This window comes from Anolis sagrei, chromosome 7 (genome assembly GCF_037176765.1).
Source record: "Anolis sagrei isolate rAnoSag1 chromosome 7, rAnoSag1.mat, whole genome shotgun sequence".
Taxonomy (NCBI): Eukaryota; Metazoa; Chordata; class Lepidosauria; order Squamata; family Dactyloidae; genus Anolis; species Anolis sagrei.
This window is the reverse complement of record NC_090027.1, coordinates 29,262,757-29,283,012: the sequence shown is the minus strand read 5'-3', so window position 1 is coordinate 29,283,012 and position 20,256 is coordinate 29,262,757. Positions and strand designations below refer to the sequence as shown.

General features: G+C 40.4%; 1 protein-coding gene across 6 annotated transcripts in view; it reads right to left on the bottom strand.

Annotated features, from left to right (window-relative positions):
* Positions 1 to 6,314: 6,314 nt before the first annotated feature.
* The window catches only part of IGSF9B (immunoglobulin superfamily member 9B), a 167,803-nt gene continuing 153,861 nt past the window's right edge, over positions 6,315 to 20,256 (bottom strand). For 2 of the 6 annotated variants that reach the window (XM_060787082.2, XM_060787083.2), the window contains exons 19-20: positions 8,249 to 8,370; positions 6,315 to 7,428 (exon numbers count right to left, since the gene is read on the bottom strand). In XM_060787082.2, the coding sequence (XP_060643065.2) occupies positions 7,205 to 7,428; positions 8,249 to 8,370 (346 nt within the window). In that variant the 3' untranslated portion in view covers positions 6,315 to 7,204. Of the gene's footprint in view, positions 7,429 to 8,248; positions 8,371 to 20,256 lie in introns of those variants that run through there. The other 4 variants (XM_060787086.2, XM_060787085.2, XM_060787084.2 and 1 more) reach the window with 4 other exon arrangements.

Genomic DNA, 20,256 nt, shown 5'->3' with positions numbered 1-20,256 from the left:
CACTAGCAAAAAACTCATTCTGTGATCCTATGTATTATTCAAGGCATAAGGAACCAAGGAACTTTAGTGGAATATGCCTTTCACGTAATGTGGAACCGTATTCTTTCCCCAGAAATGACCAATGTCTGTTGCTGTGGAGGACCTAGAGAAATGTCCAAAGAAGTGTTATCTCGAGACTTGGGTCAACTTCCAGTGGAACCCCTGAAAAGATTAAATAACACCAAGTTCCTGCTAATAAGACCCCAAAGTTGAGTCATTGAATGATACGGAATGGACAATTCTCAAATTCAAATGTCAGAATCTAACAGCTAATCGTATCCTATCTCAAAGCTTCTGTCAAATTAAGTCATACCCTTCCAAATGATGTTGAAATGAAAATCTAATATTCCTAACAAGGATACAGCCCAATAATCCCTACAGCCATGCTTATTGGGGTTTTGTTTTTTAAGGAGGTCAACAGGGTTTCTTTTTGCCAGTGGGACAGAACAGCACCATATTTGGACCCACTGACAACAGAGACTGACAGCTAAAGGCTTATGGACTGAATTGGCTCATGAATTTCCACTTTGAGTAGTACCTATCTATAGAACAACAAGTTGCCTTAACCTGCCACAGATGTTTCAAAACAATGAGTTACACCTTGGAGCACATCTCCATTAAGGAATAAAACTTCCAAGTTTCTTCTCTACAGAGTTGCTCAATATTTAGGATGTTGGTCAAAACTACATTATTGCACTCACAAAATTATTCAGGGTACCAAATCTGTCACCCAGGCACTGACAAGATCCATGCCTGTTTGGCTTTATAGTATGCAAAACAAACAAACAAAAACACCACTATTTGGTGGAGCTATTCTTTCATTTGTGAGAGTTTCCACACTTGCAGGGAGCGATAACAACATTTTGTTTTAGTATAATGGACTTGCCAAGGAAAAACCTAGTTACAGAGACTGTGAATAATTAAATCTCCATGGAACCTTGTATGGAAGAGGTTCTCACTAGGCATAATTCACAGGTATTATTGCACCGAAGAAATGAATAATGAAGGTGTTCCATATATAGTAAGCACAGGGTGAGGAAGACAGATCTTCCCTGACCCAATAAAAGAATAATTCTTTTTTTTTATTTTGAACTGGAAGAAACATGGGAAATTAATTGTAGATTCTTTAAAAAAAAACAACAACACCAGAATGTTATTTCTAGGGAAAACAATGATGGGTCTTTTCACTCATAAACTACAGGAGAGGAGATTCCACCTGAACATTAGGAAGAACTTCCTGACTATGAGAGCTGTTCAGCAGTGGAACTCTCTGCCTCGGAGTGTGGTGGAGGCTCCTTCTCTGGAGGCTTTTAAGCAGAAACTGGATGGACATCTGTCAGGGGTGCTTTCAATGTGATTTCCCTGCTTCTTGGCAGAATGGGGTTGGACTGGACGGCTCAACAGGTCTATTCCAACTCTATGATTCTATGATTTGTTATTGCCTCTTTCCCTTTTGATAAAGTCACTTTGTAATTTCAATGTAAAACCTGTTCGCCAAAATTTTTGTTTCCTTTATAAATGCCTCTCTTAATTTCAAATCTTTTACTGTTGTGTGTTTTAAACATGTCAAATCTCTTACTTGGCATTACAAAGCTCTTCATCTAATTCCTTTGTGTTCACATAAATGCAGCAAGAAAGGTTCAGCAGTGTAAAAATACCATTACTTGCCTAGGCTCTTTCGGTAGAGACCTTTAGAGTCTCATAGTGTTCTCAAATCTGAATAAATAAAATCTCATAAAATAGGCCTTTATTCAAGACCTTCATAAGCAGCTAATCACAAAAAAACAATACTAGGCTAAAGGGATGAATGGTTTGTCTCAGTATTCAGCAGGTTGATATGTTTTAAAATATCCAGAAGCTTAATGAGAATAGTAAAAATGTTCAGATCTCTAAGGCCCCATCTACACTGCCTCATAAAATCCATATTATCTACTTTGAAGATGGCAGTGTAGACTCATATAATCCAGTTCAAAGAAGATAATCTGGATTATCTGCTTTGACAATCTGAATTATATGGCAGTGTAGAAGGGGCCTAAGTGAGTCTCAGGAAGCACAGCAGGACCCATTTCTGTGCAAATAAGCATAACTCATTCTAGGGCTTTGGCTGTTGCCCACATTTCCCGAACTAGTCATAAAGCAAACGTCCATCTTTATAAAGAAAACCTTGAGGTTGGAGGCTGAAAAATCCAAACACTGCTGGAAGAGTTTTCCACTGAAATGAGTGGGTCTTCTGAATGAAATAACCTCAAGGCTGTAGAAAAAAAAGTATCTCATCCAATAGAGAAGAATATTGAAGTCATACTTGCTCTCATCCTTTATAAAGGTTTTCTTTTTTAAATATAAAAATGCCCGTTGTCCACTACAACTACCACCACCACAACCACCACTTTCAATCTTTAACTGGCATCATCAGCTGTCTTCCTAACAGGAACCTATGTAGCCTACAAACAATACCTTGATTTAATGTATTGTCGAAGGCTTTCATGGCCGGAATCACTGGGTTGTTGTAGGTTTTTTCGGGCTATATGGCCATGGTCTAGAGGCATTCTCTCCTGATGTTTCGCCTGCATCTGTGGCAAGCATCCTCGGAGGTAGTGAGGTCTGTTGGAACTAGGAAAATGGGTTTATATATCTGTGGAATGACCAGTTCCAATTGCCTAGTCCCAACAGACCTCACAACCTCTGAGGATGCTTGCCATAGATGCAGGCAAAACATCAGGAGAGAATACCTCTAGACCATGGCCATATAGTCCGAAAAAACCTACAACAACCCAATACCTTGATTTTCACTGCATAAGGCTGGGATACAGCTTATTACCTTGAGAAGGAAACCAAATCACCATCACCAAAACAGGTGAAAAGACACAGTATTCAGCACATCCAATCTTAATTTGGGTGGACACAAAATGTAACCTGCCATTCATTAGTGCTCCAGCTGGGGGGCATGAGAAAAGCATTCCCACAGGTTTGCAACACATCCAGGCATCCCCTGGGCAACATCTTGGTAGATGGCTGATTCAAAGTGGAGTCCACGACATGTAAGTGTGGAGAAGAGCAAACCATAGACCACCTATTACAATGTTGTCTGAACCCTGCCACATGCACAATGGAGGACCTCCTTGGAGCAACACAGAGACGCTCCAAGTGGCCAGCTTCTGGTAAAAGGACATTAAATAGAATGCCAAGTTTTTCAACTATGTGTTTTTAAAATACATCACAACTGTACCCTTGAGATGATAAATAAAGTGCTCCAGCTCTTCTTCTTGTCTATTCTACTCAACCCTCAACATATCTTACACTATATTAGGCCCAAACATCTCTATAATGACACAAATAAAAGATAAAGGATGTATCTACATGAAACTTTGTAACTGATTTTATACCAGTTTAATTGACATATTCACTGATACTTGGGACTTGTTTTTTAATCTCTATACCCACCAGGTTGCCCTCAGAAGCAGTTCTGTAGTTCCTCCACTTTTGCAGGGCTAGTAAAAACATAAATGAAAAAGATGCTATTTTGTATGAACTTGAGAGAACATATCTCTAGGAATCTCTAGGTCCCCCAAGGCAACTTGATGGTCAAGGTCCACCAGAGGATGACCACAGAATGACACTGGATGACTTGCAGATTCTTACAGAGGTGATCTTTCTAAAAAATCTCTAGGTCCTAAAATGTGCTTCTTTCCAGAAAAAGGTGACATATAGTTTCCTTGGAGGACCTAGAGATTCTTAAAGAGAGAATATTAATCAAATCTTACTCAACTGCCGATTATGCCTGCCCTGTTTGACATAGGTCTGCCCATGCAAAGTAGGTGAACATAGCATTGAATGAAACATGCAGAATAATCACAGGATGTCTTAAACCTACACCTGTTGCCAAATAAACACATGCAGAATAATCACAGGATGTCTTAAACCTACACCTGTTGATAAACTCTACAAGCTAGCTGGCATTGCCCCCCACCCCGATGTGCGACAAGAAGTGGCTGCTAAATGTGAGAGAAATAAGGTTGAACACCGTGAAAGCCACCCACTACATGGCTACCAGCCTTCTCCCAGTAGACTCAAATCAAGGAAAAGCTTTATGAGAACTACCACTCCTCTTGCCGTCCCCCCAGCAACAGCAAGGGTATCCCTCTGGGCAGCTAAACCTGGAAATCCCAATTGGATTCCCCCCCCCCCCCCCCAAGAATGGGCAACCTGGAAGTCTTTGAACAGACTCAGAAGTAGAGTGGGCAGAACAAAAGACAACCTGGCAAAATGGCACTACATAAAAGAATCCCACACCTTATGTGACTGTGGAGCAGAACAGACAACTCTGCATCTGTATGCTTGTCCACTATGCCCTGCCTCATGTACAGAGGAAGAATTGTTGGAGGCTACAGACAATGCCATTGCTGTTGCCCGTTTTTGGTCAAAAGATATTCAGCCACCTGCATCCTTCTATTTCTATCGGTTTCATACTAATTTATGCAATGTTTTTGATACGAAATAAATAAATAAATAAAATCCATGAAGAATCAAATCCACAAAAGCTAAACCAGCAAATGTGGAGGGGCAACTGTATATAGGAACGTGCGTGTCTTTCAAAATCTATTTGAGATTTCTTTTAAAATCCAATCAAGTAGGCATACTAAAACAGTTCTTCACATCCTAGCCAAGGACATACCCATACCTATTAGTGGCTACCATTGTACACATTCACTCATTCACGGGAACTTCATGCCAACTTAGCTACTGTTCTTTATCTCTTACTGGTTTTGAACTAACCAAGCCAAACACACGCTGCTAGATACTCACTATGGACCTGCCAAAATCTGTTATCCTAGCTGGTACATTTCCAAACAGAATATAAATTTAGCTGATGCTCTTCTAGGTTTATTGACTGAATCTGCCTTTCTCCAAGAAGTTTAAGGCAATATATGTAGTCATCCACCCTACCTGTACTATAGGAAGACATCTATCTTGAAGTCAATAAGCAAAACATAGCAAGATGGCTTATCCAGACATACCCTTAAGAAGTAAAGCAGAATTGCTGATAGATGCCAAAAGACATACAAGCAATGCTTGACGAACACCTGGAATTTGGGGCATCTAATTTCTACTTGGAATAAGCTGTGTACTCAGCAATGGAAGAGGAGAAATTACATTCTGAATCTCCTTCACACAATTCCTGCTGTGTGTCTTCTCCTTCAATGCTCCTGTAAGTGTATAGATTTCTGGGTTACACCTCTAGAAAAGTGATACAGTAGAGTCCAGAGGTGGGACAGTAAAGGATGTTACTTCAGACTCCAAGGGAAGGTGGGTGAAGTAGTCGCTTTTGTTATGCCTTCAAGTCATTTCTGACTCATGGCAACCCTAAGGTGAATCTTGCCATTGTCTCCCTCTGAGACAGAGAGTGACTTGCCCAAGGTCACCCAGTAGGTTTCCATGACCAAGTGGGGATTGACTCCCAGTATCCTAGTCCAACACTCAAACCGCTCCCATGCCACACGGACTTCCATGTGAAGTGATACAGGCTACCATTTTGAAAGAAGCAATGTAAAAAATAAAAGCAATCTTCACACAACGTGAGTTTAAAAAAAAATAAGGAAGTAGCACATCAGGCAGAAAGATTACTAGCCTGATCTTCCTTAGAGAGAAACTAGTTCGGTACTTGTTACCTTTGTTGGGCAATATATAAAAATGTTATTTCAGGTTCTGTAGTCTGAATAGTATCATCTATTCTAACACTTCATTCTGCCACATTGCACATCACACCCAATTTAGTGTCCAGGCAGCAAAGACAGAGACTGGAAGCCACAGACGTCACAGCCTAGTTACACTTAGACACAAAAAGTTTAAATAACTTCTCCTCACTTCAGTCAAGATCATGTGATAGAGGCACTGATGCAGTGAGATGTTGTTGAATTGGGACTATTTTTTATAGAGTACTAGAGTTCAGAGGCTAGTATGTCATCTTAAAATTGGACGACCTAAACCTACTGTTTGCCAGAAAGTACATCTAGGGGTGCAGATACCTAACAATTTGAACACACTGCCATCTTTTTTTCAAGCCTGAAAAACAAAATTGTCTAAGCGTTTAACATTTGAATTAAAGAGGCTGCCATGAACATGATTTGGCTGTGCAAAACACAATACATATTCTAGTCCTAGGTCTTCAGTTGACAGATAAGAAACTTATCTGTTTACTTTCTATCTATTAGTATTTTCATTTCAAATATTCCAATATCAAAAAGCTGTGACAGTTGAGACAAGCAAGGTATTCATTGTGTGTGTGTGTATTGTATGTGTATGTGTGTGTGTGCATGCTGGTAAGTTTACCATTATGATATTTGAAGCACTTCAATAAAATTAACAGATCCAATGGGTCATCAATCTGAACCTGATCTTTTTGTTGTTGTTGTTACTAAACTGCATCCTACGTCATTCCCAATCTGCTCCTTAAATCAGGGTAGCTTGTTCTTTCCCCAGTGTATTCTACCTAAATTAAACACACACTGTATAAATATACATTGTATCCTGCTTCTATGCTTTTTGCATTTAAAAAAACCTTCTCTACTCTATGTATAATTTTGGAAACTAGGTTGTCATTTTATATATATATATATATCCTGCTTCAAAGACGCACACAACTGAAGCTGCGGTACAGAGAATAAGGTTTGAGGCTCACTGGATTCTTACAAAAGGTGGTGACTTTAAAGATCTCTGTCCCTCTGCCTCAGATCTCTCTTCTCCTAACTTTTACACCACAGAATGTTAGCAGGGGATCCAAACAAAGCTAACCAACTGTAACCTGGCATTATTAGTATTTTTCATCCATTGCATCTTGTTAATCCTATCGTTATGGATTGTATTGCAGATGAGAAGAATGCTCTCCCCACTATGGTCAAAGAGTTGATCCATCAGACAAATACCACACAAGACTCATGCACATTGTGTGCATGATTAATTGCTTATGAGGCATATTCCCTCCTCGTGCTGGTACTCAAATACAAGACTAAAGCCCATATGTCCCCTTGCTTATATTAGCCACCCACACCTGTGCTTCAGCTTTCTTTTCTCCCATCGTTCCACTACCACCCATTTGTTGGATCAGAAGATATTTGTGCCCCTTTCCCCTCCCCACATTTCCCACGTCCCTTCTCCGGCTGGTGCTACTCTAGAGTAATGTTGCATGCCCACTGGAATCATCATGGTCCACACTGTTGAGGATGGCTGTCTGGTCTTCAGGAACCTGCCGGTGGCAGAGGTCATCTTTCAGTGCTGAGAGGCGGGCAAATGGATCCTGGCGAGGGTGCCTCTTCTTCTTTCGGAGACAGACAGCTTCGTCAGGCCACAGTACCTGAGAGTTAGGGTGTTGCTGAACCTGGGAGGCTGAACCATCTGAAGAGAAAGGGGAGAAAGACAGAAGAAGAACAAGAACACGGTTGATCATTTGTAAAGGGTAGGTGGACCATTGATAGGGTCAAGAAAAGAGAACACGTGGCAATTTGTGCCCAAATTAGTAACAAAAAGGAAAAAAAGGAAAGATAAATTCAATATGTAATCTATCATACAATCATTTTTTTAAAAATCTTAAAAGGTGAAAGTTTGAGTGATTTGAAAGAAAAAAAGGTAATGCTGGTGAGGGCAGGGGAAAGGAAGGGTTTGCTCTGTGCAGAGAGGAGAACATGGAAGAAAATGCAGCTTATGGGATTTTTGTGGGGATGGATGAGCCTTAGGAATATGGCAGGCTTTCAATCTAAATAAAGACATAATCAAGAGAAAGAAAATGAAAAAGGAAGAGGAGTTAGGAGAGATTACAGAGGAACTGGGGTAGGAAGGGAACAACAAGATACTTTGGGATTGGGTCTAAAGGTAGACAGGAAAGGTTGCCAGATATCTGCTAGGAAGCTATAGGAAGTATCAGCTTGGGGCAACACAAAATGAGTTTAGGTGGACTACAAACTGCCTTTGAACTAAGAGATGGAGATAAATGTTACTGGGGGAGGGGACCCTAAAAAAACAGATCTTTCAGTTCTGAAGATCCAAGGAACAGACAATCCAGTGACCTTTTGTACAGGTCCAAACCAGGAGAGAGTAACAACTACCCAGCCAAGAAGCAGAAACAATTCCCATTACAAGTCATAGACTTCAATGAGCATTGTGCTTGGCCCAAAGTGAGGGGAGAGCCAGGGGGAGATCTTGTGTTCCTCGCACTCACTGATTTGTTTTTTGGATTTCGAGGAGCCCTTGGATGACTTTTTGGGCTTCTTTATCCGCTGGTATTTCAGAGCTTCGAGCCTCTCAGGTGCAGCAGCGCTCCGGGTTGGAGATGGACGTTTTCTAGAAAGACAAAGCAGACAAGCGCCATCAGTGGGCCCCTGCTATATTCTGTCTCAAGGGAGGTCGCTCTAGTGGGAAAGAGAGCATTGAACCTCCATCAGGCTGGTCATGGAAAAGGAAAAGATGAGGAGGCCCTAAAATGGTGGAATAGCTGGGTCTATCCCACTACAGTGGTGATGGAGGTGAAACCAGTTTCTCACCTCTTTGTCAATATATTAAATGTTGTCTCCCCAGCCCCAATCCCAACCCTGCCATCTCTTTCTTTCTTGAGGGAATTAATGTTTTTGCCCCATAATCAATACTGTGTAGGTCGAACCAGGCAAAGGTTATAGAAAGACATTAGGACTCCAAACCTTGGCCATTCCTGTGAACAGAATCAAACTCCTGAAAATAATTGAACCATGCTGTTAAAAAAGGTACCAAGACTCTTGGCTTAAAATGATCTGCAAACGTTTTAAAATAATGGAATAATTGAAGTGGCAACAGCTAAGGCTTGATAAGGCACTTGTTGGAAGGAAAGGGGATAGAAAAAACCCAAAAGGCACATACAGGTGTTCAGTGATGGGACAGATTATGAAATCTAGCTGCAAATGATGCACCCTGACCTGATAGCACAAAAAGAGAAGATTGAGGTAGAAAGATGGTAGAGTTGACAGATGTAATGAAGACCTTTACACTCTAAAACATTTCCAGTATACATGCATATCCTTCATATGCTTTCAAAGATTGACCCTGGCAAGTTTTATAAATCCATTACAGATGCACACAACATAGCACACAGGTCAAAGGGAGGGGGATTCTTCCAAATAGTCTTGAAATTCACAGATTACCAGCAACCTTCCTGCATTTGGTACAGTACAAGAATGTATCTAGGCCATCATAATATTTAAAACAACTTTTGGGGGGAAAAACACAGCCAAATGGTTTTTGGGGGGAAAAACACAGCCAAATGGTTTAGGCGATTGTGTTTGGTATATGCATGTGCTGAAAACTTTGGCTTCCCAGATGGTGATAAGACGGCAACTCCCATAAACACAAGCTAGAAAAGTCAATGGCAAAGGGGTGGGCACTTTAATCCAATAGTATATGGAAGCCCACACATTTATCCAGCCACCAGAAACAATGTGCCTGGGACCTCCTTTCAAAATATTAAAACTAATAGCACCTCCTGCATCAAAGGTTAGCTTTGTGACTTCTTACAGTTGAATCTTCTCCCGAATCAACACATGGGGAACCCATAGCTAATGGCTTCCATGTAGGTTGCTGGTGCCCTTCTACTGTCTGAATGAAGCCATGTTTTCTGGCCTTCTCTTAAAAGTGTGGAAAAGCACAGAATTACAGTCAGCCCTCCACATTCTCTTTGGTCAGGGATATAAGACCTCCATGAAAGTGGAAAAACTGCAAATAAAGAAAACACATTTTTTTTAACATGACAGAACCTGAAATTGACTATATAATTCTAATACAGGACCTGCAAAAGTCTAGAGAGATGTTCTCCCTAGGCATCTCTAGGTCCTCCAGCATGACTTCTGGCGGAGGTGGACAATGGAGTTGCACTGGAGGAATGAAACATTCCTGAACAGAACATATTATTTAAATCTGTGAATATTAAGATCCACAGATTTCATATCCACAAATGTGAAGGGCTGACTATATGAAGCAGAAATAAATATTTTTTGAATTGAGCGTTCTCAGATTCTAGTATGAAGATTCAGAAGGTGGCCTCCAATGTTTGCTATTTAAATGGCCATCGGTCTCTATCTTCTGTTCTGTTGCATTTCAGACAAAATGTCTTATATTTTAATACTACTTAAAAAAAAGATACCAGGAATAAAGTTTACAATGAATTATGAGGGGTTTTTTTTAAAAGAAAGGCCAACTTTGAATAGACACCCAACAAAAAGAAACACAATGTGCCATTTCAGTTCAACATGGTATGGCAGTTTGAACATTGGACTATGACTCTGGAAACTAGAGTTTAATTGCCTACTATGCCAACAAACCTTGGGCAAGTGACACATTCTCAGTTCCAGAAAATTCCATTATATGTTCCCTAGGGTTGCCATAAGTTGGAAAAGACTTGAAGGCATGCAACAACAATAATAGCAATCGATACCTCAGAATACATTTACACTGTAGAATAATTACAGTTGACACTTGAATTGCCATGGCTCAATAACATGGAAACATGGGATTCATAGTTCGGTGATGCACCAGTACTCTTTGGCAAAGAAGGCTAAAGACATTTGAAAATTACAACTTTGTTCATTGCTTCTCATGGTTCAAATATTTGGGGGTGTTTTCTATATAAAGGGGTGTTTTATCATCAAGATTCTAAAAATAAATTCTGAACTTAGATTCCACAGATTTTGGGCTTTTCAAATTGGTGTTGTTCCAAATTCAAGCTAGCAAGTTGAAAAGCAGAGGTGATAGCCAAATTAAAGCATGAGAAGTATACTACATAGCTCATCTTCCTTCCTTCCAGGACATTCAGACAAAGGAAGAGAATGTCCTGGAAGAGATATGGGATTTGTCCATTCTTTGTGGGGGAAATGATGCAGTGTTGTAAAATGCTGACAACAAAGGACAACTGAATTGCGCAGCGCTACACATTTGCATAAGTAGAAACCGAGAAGTTCCTTTTTGGCATCTTCTTTCTAGGCTGAACATTGAGATAACCAGTCAAGAAAGGCAAAGAAAAAATCCCGGCCCCTTGCAGCAAAATGAAACATCAGGGAATGATAAGCATGTCATTATCTCAGAAGCATCTATCAACATAATGGAAAGAGGCATCTCGTATTTTGACACTTTCAAAGGTAGAGAGACACCCCCCCCCCTTTCCCCTTCCAGAGGATTAACAAGTCACTTCAAAAATCCAAGAAGCAGCAATGTTTTAGCGAGACTTGTTCTACAGCAATTTGCAAACAAAAGTTGCAGCAAGAAAAACAGCAAGAAAAATGTTCCCACCCTCTCAAGTTTCACTACTGAGCCAGCTTCCAGCAGCAGCAGCAATGCAATGGGACAAGAGGAAAGCTGATAAAGAGCAGGGCACACAGCAGAGAAAGGCATCCCTTCACCAGGTTTGCAAAGGCAGCATGGGCTGTCTGCACAAAAAGTTTTCACCATGCTGAAAAGAGGAACATGTAGGAGAGAAGAGGAAAGGTAGGTTGAGGATAAAGGAGAGAGAAGGAGAATTTGGAACAATGGTGTAAGAACAGAGAAGGCAAAATAAAAGAAGTAAAAAATGTTGGAAAAACAAAAGAGAAAAAAGCACTCAGACAAAGGAACTCACAATCTCTCCAAGCCAGAGCAACTGTGACATGCATGTAGACAGACCAGCACATGGACAGGGAAAAATATTTTCTTCCAAAAACAAACGAACAAAAACCCCAGACAGACAAGAGTCCTCATCCTCCAAAGAAAGACAGAGTGACAACTGTGCAGGTTCCGCACAAGTATATATGCCAACCCACCTAGGCCCGTCTAAGGCTATAAGCAGAAGGAAGAGCACACAGGACAGAGTTCAGTGGTGATGTACAATGTGTGCCCACCAACTGGCTTTGTGTCTTTTGGGTTTCCCATTGCAATGATGTGACTAATGGCAGAGACAGCCTGCTCCAGGCGGTGATATTCACAACAAAATAGATACACTTTTCCTTTAATATATTAAATGAAATGTATACTTTATGTGCTGTCGCACACTGGGCCTGTAGAAAAGACTGCGGACAGGACATAAATTCTGTGTGCCCAACGGGATGCCGGGGCTGCCTCAGATTAAAGGCCTTTGAATTTCCTTAAACAGAGTCTTTAGATTGCTTAAAGGTTCAACAAAGTTCTTTATTATTGAAATCAAACAGGTACTTCAAGGCTTTCTTAATAGTCTATTGGCTCTCTTAATCTTGTCCACAGGGGACAGGCACTATCTTCATAACTGTATTTTCACTAATGGGGAAATCCGTAACCTCTTATCTGGGCAGTCTGTACTTGCCTCTGTTGGCATGGAGCCCCTACACCCGGTACCAACTGCTTCTGGCTGCCGGAAGTGACCTTTACCAAGCAGAATCCTTTGTAGACTTCCAGGGGAAAAGAAGGTGTTCAGGTTTCAGTAATGGCTGACTGAAGTGCTGTAGGACTGGATTCCCTCAGCAAAGGAGCTGTAAGGCCGTAAAATCCTCAGCAAAAGAGCTGTGCTGAGATTGTATCTCTTTGGCCCAGCTATGGGGCTGTATATCCCCCCGGCCAAGCTGTAAAAGATGAAGCTTTCTACAGGAGCTCCTGGTTTTATGTCCTGTATGAAAGACTTCTCTGTGTGGACTGACCCAAAATGGCTCCTATTCCCCCCAAAACCCAAAAAGGGGGTGGGACCAGGGAACCTAATTATAATTGACAGGTCATAGATCCAATAAATGCAAATTAAGGAAAGCCATCTAACTACAAAGGCATAGAACTTTAAAATACATGCCAGTTGGTGGGCAACAAATAGCAAGATAAACTGAAGCTCCTGGTGCAGCTGTACCAGAACACTTTATTAAGGAGTTTATCAGAGGAGGTGGGCATATCACAATTACAATAATACAACAGCAACTTTGGCAGAGACTTATCACATGACTTCATTTCTCTCTCACCACTCTCCTGGTGGGGGAAGGCCTGGAAATAATTTATTTAATGAACACCAATAATCTGATAATTAGTATGATTATTATAAACTTTATTTATACCCCAACTTTCTCCCCATGAGGAGTCAAGGCAGCTAAATTTTAGTCAAAGTTTTAAAAGTGTAAAAAAGTGTAAAAAAACAATTAGTACAGTGTGCCAAAACAGATTAAAATATAATAAATACACTTAAAATAGTCTTTAAAACTCAGAATTCTCTCCAACCCCCAGAATCCCACCCACACTTGCCCAGTAGCATGCCTCTTATCTTTTCCCAAATGCCTGCTGTCAGAGGAAGGTCTTGACCTGCTCATGGAAAGCCAGCAGGGATGGGGCCAAACTGGTTTCTCTTGGGAGGGAGTTCCACAGTCTAGGAGCAGTACTGAAAAGGCTTCTCCCACCAAACACGCTTTAGTGGGTGGTGGGACAGAAAGAATGTCCTTCCCCACCGAGTGTAGATGTCTACCATCTACATAGAAAGAGATGCGGTCCTTCAGCTAACCTGGAACGGAGCCATGTAGGGTTTTGTAGGTTAATACTAACACTTCGAATTGTGCCTGGAAATGTGTTGGTAGCCAGTGGAGCTGTTGCAACAGCAGAGTTCTCCACTCCCTGTAGCCAGCCCCTGTAGCCAGCTCTTTGGACCAACTGAAGTTTCTGAGCACTTTCCAAAGGTAACCTCACATAGAATACATTACAGTAGTCCAAAAAGGATGTAATCAAGGCATGTACCACCGTGGCCAGATCTGTTTTCTCCAGAAATAGACATTTCTGTAAAAGGAATGCCTTCCAACAGCCCCTTCCTCCTGAAAACAACAAGGATGAATCCATGCAATAAGTCCTGCTGTTGTTCTGTTATAGTTGTGATTTGTCTGAGTCGTGTGATAAACTCCTAGGTTTCCTTTTAAGAATGCAAATATAATACTTGCAGTATTCACAGGAAATAACTACTGAGTTTCTAGAATCTACATGAGGGAAGGAAAGTAACATTTGAAATATCTGAGAGTGGGATTTTATTTCTTTGTTTTAGCTTTTGTTACCAGCAATAGCAAGCAAAACAATTGTATTGACTTTGCATTACGTGTGGTTAGGTTAATGGAATCCAGCTTTTCTTAAGGCAGAATTTGAATTACCTCGGTACAGAACTCTGGCACACTGTAAGCATGTTTGTAGGTACTGTATACATACATACATTCCTAACTTTGAAAAATTGTGCTGTGAATTATTGTGCAGTAAGAACCAGAACAGTGTAGCAGTCTGCGTGTTGGACTATGTCTCCAGAGAGCAGAGTTTGAATCTCCACTTGGCCATGGAAACCCACTTGGTGACCTTGGGAAAGTCACACTCTCTCTCAGCTTCAGAGGGGAGCAAAGAGAAGCCACCAATCTTGCCAAGAAAGCTCTGTGATAAATTCCCCTTAGGTCACCATAACTCAGAATTGTCTTGAAGGCACACAACAACAAGAACAATGGCTGAAGTCACAGCAATACCTCAGTTAACAAAGGAGATGTGTTCCTAGACATGATGTCTTTAAAAAGAAAAGTTGGTATCAAAGGGAAAAAATAACATGAATGAAATGGGGATAGGTTTCTAATCACCCCTTCCTTCTTCAAACCCTCAACATAGACGTGGAATGAAACAACCAGGTCAGCAAAACCTAAAGTGTGAAGTTTAGGTCAGGGCTAAGTAAATGACCTTAAAGGATTGTATCCAGCCCATGTGCCTTAGCTTGGGGACCTCTGATCTAGAAGTTTGGCCATTGGAATGAAAATGATAAGAAAAGTTGGTATCAAAACGTATGAGATCTTCCACAATGCATACAGGTAAAATTTTTCTTTCTTTCTTCAGCCTCCACTTTTCTTATCATTTTCATTCCAGTGGCCAAACTTCTAGATCAGAGGTCCCCAAGCTGGATACAACCCTCCAAGGTCATTTACTTAGCCCTGCCCTAAAGTTTACACTTTGGGTTGACCTAAAACTGAAACGACTTGAACACACACACAATAATCCTAATTAATTTGATTCTCTCATCAGCCAAAAGCATGCCCACACTTTGAAATGCTGGTAAATTTATGTTGGTTAAAATTGTCCCTTATTTTAAATATTGTATTGTTCTTTCATTTTTCCCCAGTAAAAATATGATATATGTGCAATGTGCATATAAATTCGTTCATTTTTTTCCAAACTATAGTTCAGAGCCCCCCCCCCAAAAAAAAAGTCTGAGGGGCCACGAACCAGTCCTCATGTTAAAAAAAATTGATAACCCCTGCTCTAGAGCTTTGCTTTTTAGTCACTAAAGATAGCTGATGAGACAAGCTCAGCTGTTATCCCCATTTCTCTGTGTTCTGTGTTCAGGAATACTCACTAAGGAATCCAGGTGGCAGCTGCATTTTTTCTTGCCATTGTAGGCATTTGCACCCAGCTACACAATGTTTGCCTACAGCCTAATCCCAGTGTTTCCACCTCAAGCTTTATTGCATTGTTTACTGCAGAAAATCTGGCAATGAAAGTACAATCTGTAAACGACTCCGGACCAGTTTACCTGTCCGAACGGATTCTCCCCTATGAACCATCAAGGTTGCTAAGATCATCTGGAGGGGCCCTGCTCTCCGTCCCACCACCCTCACAATCGTGTCTGGTGGGGATGAGGGACAGGGCCTTCTCGGTGGTGGCTCCTCGGCTCTGGAACTCTCTCCCATTGGAGATTAGAACTGCCCCTTTCCTCCTGACCTTTAGAAAGTTGGTGAAAACCTGGCTCTAGAATTTGGCATTTGATGAGTGAGGCAATAACTCTTGGCCGGCCGAACCACACAGATGGATGGGGACGAATAGTGATTTTATCTTAACGAATTGGCCTATATAATTATATGATAGTACTTTAATGTGTTTATATTAGTGTATTATTGGATGTGATGTTTTTAAATTATTATTCCTTTGTTGTAAACCGGCCTGAGTCCCTCGCTGGAGGTGAGAAGACCGGTATATAAAAGTTCTAAATAAATAAATAAATAAATAAATACAATCAGCCCTTAGTATCCAAGGCCTCAATAGTCAATGGCTTGGAAATAAAAAAAAAGATCTATAAAGCAAACCTTGATTTTGACATTTTATATATGGAGCGCCATTTGACTATACTATTGTATATAATTGGTATAAGCATCCACAGATTTTCGTTATCCTTGGGGATTCCTGAAACCAAACCCAAGCAGATACCAAGGGCCTATTTCTGTATTCCCCCCCCCCCCCCCATCCCAATGCTGATTCTGCTAGAAAAAAACCCCTCCTAGCCAGACAGTAGACAAGAATAAAAATTAGGGCTAGCCAGATATTAAAAAGTCTTTCTAAAAAGCAGCTTCTTTGTTAAGTGAGGTATGTCTGTATAGCTCAATGCCAGATCTCAGAAGGTACAGTCCCAGGAGACAAATATACTTTCTGGAGATAGAGCTATTTCCAGTCTGAAAATAATAACCAGACTAGATAGTAGCATAATCTGTCTTTGCAGAAAGCAGGTGTTTATATTTAGTTCTTTCTTACCCTGCAATCCATAGAAATCTCCCCATCAGGCAGATATGGCTAGCTCCCTTGATGAGTAGCGCTAGGCCCAGTGGGCTATGAGCTGGGAAGACCTGATATAAATTATACAGGTCCTGATACTTAACAGGCTTAAAAATTACCTTCCATGATCAATTATTGAAAAACTTCCCCTAGTTCTAGGAATAACAGAATGGTTATTTGATTGCATTTACATTTTACATTTCATAAAGATAATCATCTAGAGATGTTACAGGCAATGTTCCAGATGTTTGCCCAATATGTTTTCATTCCTCTCAGAAGAGAGAGAAGCTCTTGCGCTCATAGTAACACTTCTGTCATGTTGGTTGGAGGCTTTTATACAAATCTCATAAACCATGTTCCCCATCAATTTTACAGCACCATAAAAACGGAGGTGGTCTCACTGGCCATCTCATAAAGTTGACACAACGCTTCACTCACTGACAACTTTACAACCTCATATCATACAGAAATCGCTTGGCTTTGGTCTTTATGGACCCCCTTACAAAACAGCCAAAAAATCCCAACACGTACAGTCATTTTTCATCTCTCCAGCTTTCATTTATGGTAAAATGACCCAGCCCTGCTTGTTTAAAGAGGGAAACCCAGTAGATCAAACTACATGTCATAAATCAAAGCATGCTCAGAATTCAGCCTTTTTGGAGACAAAGAAAACTAAGAAGCCATTTATGGAAGCCTACTAAGGGTTCAATAAAGCTCATAGCTAGAAAAACTGCAAGAACAAGAGCTTGAAATAAATTCTTGCCAAGCTACCGTACAAGGCATTCAATCCATAGGTCATACTTATAAGTTATGAAGTATTGCCATGCTTCTTACATTATTGTTTTCAATAACATATATATACTAAATGTACAAATGGTTTCAAGACATATATTTCTATGGGCACAATGAATAAAAGGAATTGCAGGAATGGGGATGTGGGGTGACTGAATAATTTCTGTAGCAAATATCAGTAGATATATTGAAGGCAAACCTTTCATTAGATCTGGCATAGAGGTACCATGTGGAGGTCCCATTGGCTTCTTCATGACCTCAATCCACCCCAGGCTACTTGGGGGTTGATTTTTTAAAGCATGTGTTTACATGCTAACTTTATTTAAGAAAATCTGTGGTTTCGTCCTTTGAATTGATATATGCTTGTTCCAGAATGATTGCGCAATTCTAAACTCATTAAGATTGCGTGTGTTATTGTTTTATTGTTTATAAATTGCTTGTATTGTTGTTGTTATTGCTTGTAATGTTGTATTTTGGGCTCGGCCTCATGTAAGGCACACCAAGTCCCCTGGGGAGATGGTAGCGGGGTATAAATAAAGTGTTGTTGTTATTATTATTATTATTATTATTATTATTATTATTATTATTGCCAGCTAAAATGACACCTGGTCAGCTGAGATTGTGCTGAATCCAAACCTTACTGAGATGTTACTTTAGACTACTTTGTCCCTGAGATAACTTTGTGTAAGTATAGTCATTGTGTGCCAGGGACGGGAGAGTTTTAGATATGGCATAACTACAGTATTTCCTTCTAACTCAGCCAAAAAAGCAAGCAGAAAGGCTATCATAGGGGCAAATCAGCAGAAAGCTGAAATCAAATAAACACTTGGGAAACCAAGCTCTGCTGATAGTTCCCACAAGCTGCCAATGAGATGGAAAAGGGTTGGACTGGATTACCTTTATGGTATTTTCTAATTCTATGATTCTGTTTCGAAGGTCTCTTCCACATAGCTGAAAAAAACCCCACATTATCTTCTTTGAACTGGAATATATGACAGTGTGGACTCATATAACCCAGTTGAAAGCAGATATTGTGGGATTTTCTGCCTTGATATTCTGGGTTTTATGGCTGTGTTGAAGGGCCCTAAGATGCAACTGGGATTCTTTTCCCTATTTGCACAAAATGAAAACAATCAGAAATGTGCTGAAGCAACATGCTTGAAAAGTGCACAACTGCAACACAATTACAAAAACATTAATAAATAGTTAAAATTATGAACCAGATAAACCAAAGCCACTGGGCTTCTAAATATGTAGAAAACATGGGCTTTGATTTGTTTTAATGTTCTGTTTGTTTTGACAAAGAAAAAAGTTTCACTTCTTGATATGGGAGTATGCAGACAAAATGATCTTCTCTATGTAAGGGAAGGTCCACTTAGCTTGCGGATAGGAATTAACTGTTATGTTTCTGCTCTTTTTTGCTCTGCCCAATTGCATAAGAATCCACCTTTTGGGCAGTTTCTTTGCCTGAAATGGAATTCTTAATATGCGCAAGATCACGTTCCTCAGAAAGAGAAAATCAGATGCCTACTATTTTTCCTCTCTATTATTCCTCATTAATGTCAACTTTTAGTAGACTGCCTTTGTGCCCATTATTTTTTATCAATGCCCTGTAAACATTTTGATGTTTAGTGCCAACAGCATGTTTAATTTTCATTCCATATAATATTTTGTAATCTGATTACTCCTCATTGTAGTTATTTGCCATCAAGTCAAGTTTGATGTCTGGCAAATGTTATGAATGAGAGACTTCCAATAGCCACAGCCATTAACTACCCTCCTCAGGTCATGCAAAATGAGGGCTACGTCTTTCTGGATTGAATCGATTCATTATTAGCGTGGTCTCCCTCTTTTCTTATGATGTTCCACTTCACCATTCATTATCATGTCATCTCAAGATATGTACAAAGTATTACAGCCTCAGTTTAGTCATACTGGCTTCTAGTGAAATTTCAGGCTGATTTTAGGATGCACTCATTCACCTTTTTAGTCACCCACAAATCTGTAGACCCCTGACACTGCTTTTCTATGGTGGTGGGCCTCTATGCTTCTGTGAGGATGAAAGTCAATCCAATGGTTAATTGGTGAACTTGCCAAATGACCAGCCCTGAACACAGAAAAATTATGGGTCCAGAGACATCAAACCTGCAAAGATTTTCTCCTGTATTCAGGAGACTAAGGGGAGGATTTTCATAAGGTGTGACACCCTTTTCCTGGCAATAGAAAGGGCATGGAGATGTCCCACATCAAGGATGAGAAGGACTGATCCAGGAATGTATCCCCTGCAGATATGGCGATTGTACTTTAATTTGATATTCATCACCTTTGCATCAGTCTTACTTCCTGTATCACATACATTTAGATACTCATTGGCTTCATGATATCTACTTTATCACATTCTGCTGGGAGAGATCTTCCATACACATGGGGCGGAGTGTTATCAGTATGCTGATGACAACCAAATATATTTCTCCATGCCTTCAAAAACATCCTCTGCTAAGGATAGCATGTCTCCTTGGAAAGAATGCCTGGGGGAGCTAATGGGCTGGATTAGGAAAAACAATTTGAAACTTAATTCAGACAAAACAGAAGTGCTTGCCATCAAGAGTTGTAATCTGGGAATGGAGGCATGTCAACCAGTCCTGGATAGGGTTACACTCTTCCTGAAAGACTGTGTTCATAGTTTGGGAGACTCCTGGATCCGTCTCTCAAGTGTCAGCATGGGTAGATGTGATGTCAGGAGTGCTTATTATCAGTTTGGGATGATGTGCCAGCTGCACCCCTTCCTGAATTTGGAGGACCTAAATTTGGTAGTGAATGCACTGGTAACCTAAAGGCTGGACTGTGATGCGATTTACATTGGGCTACTTTTGTAAAGTCCAGCTG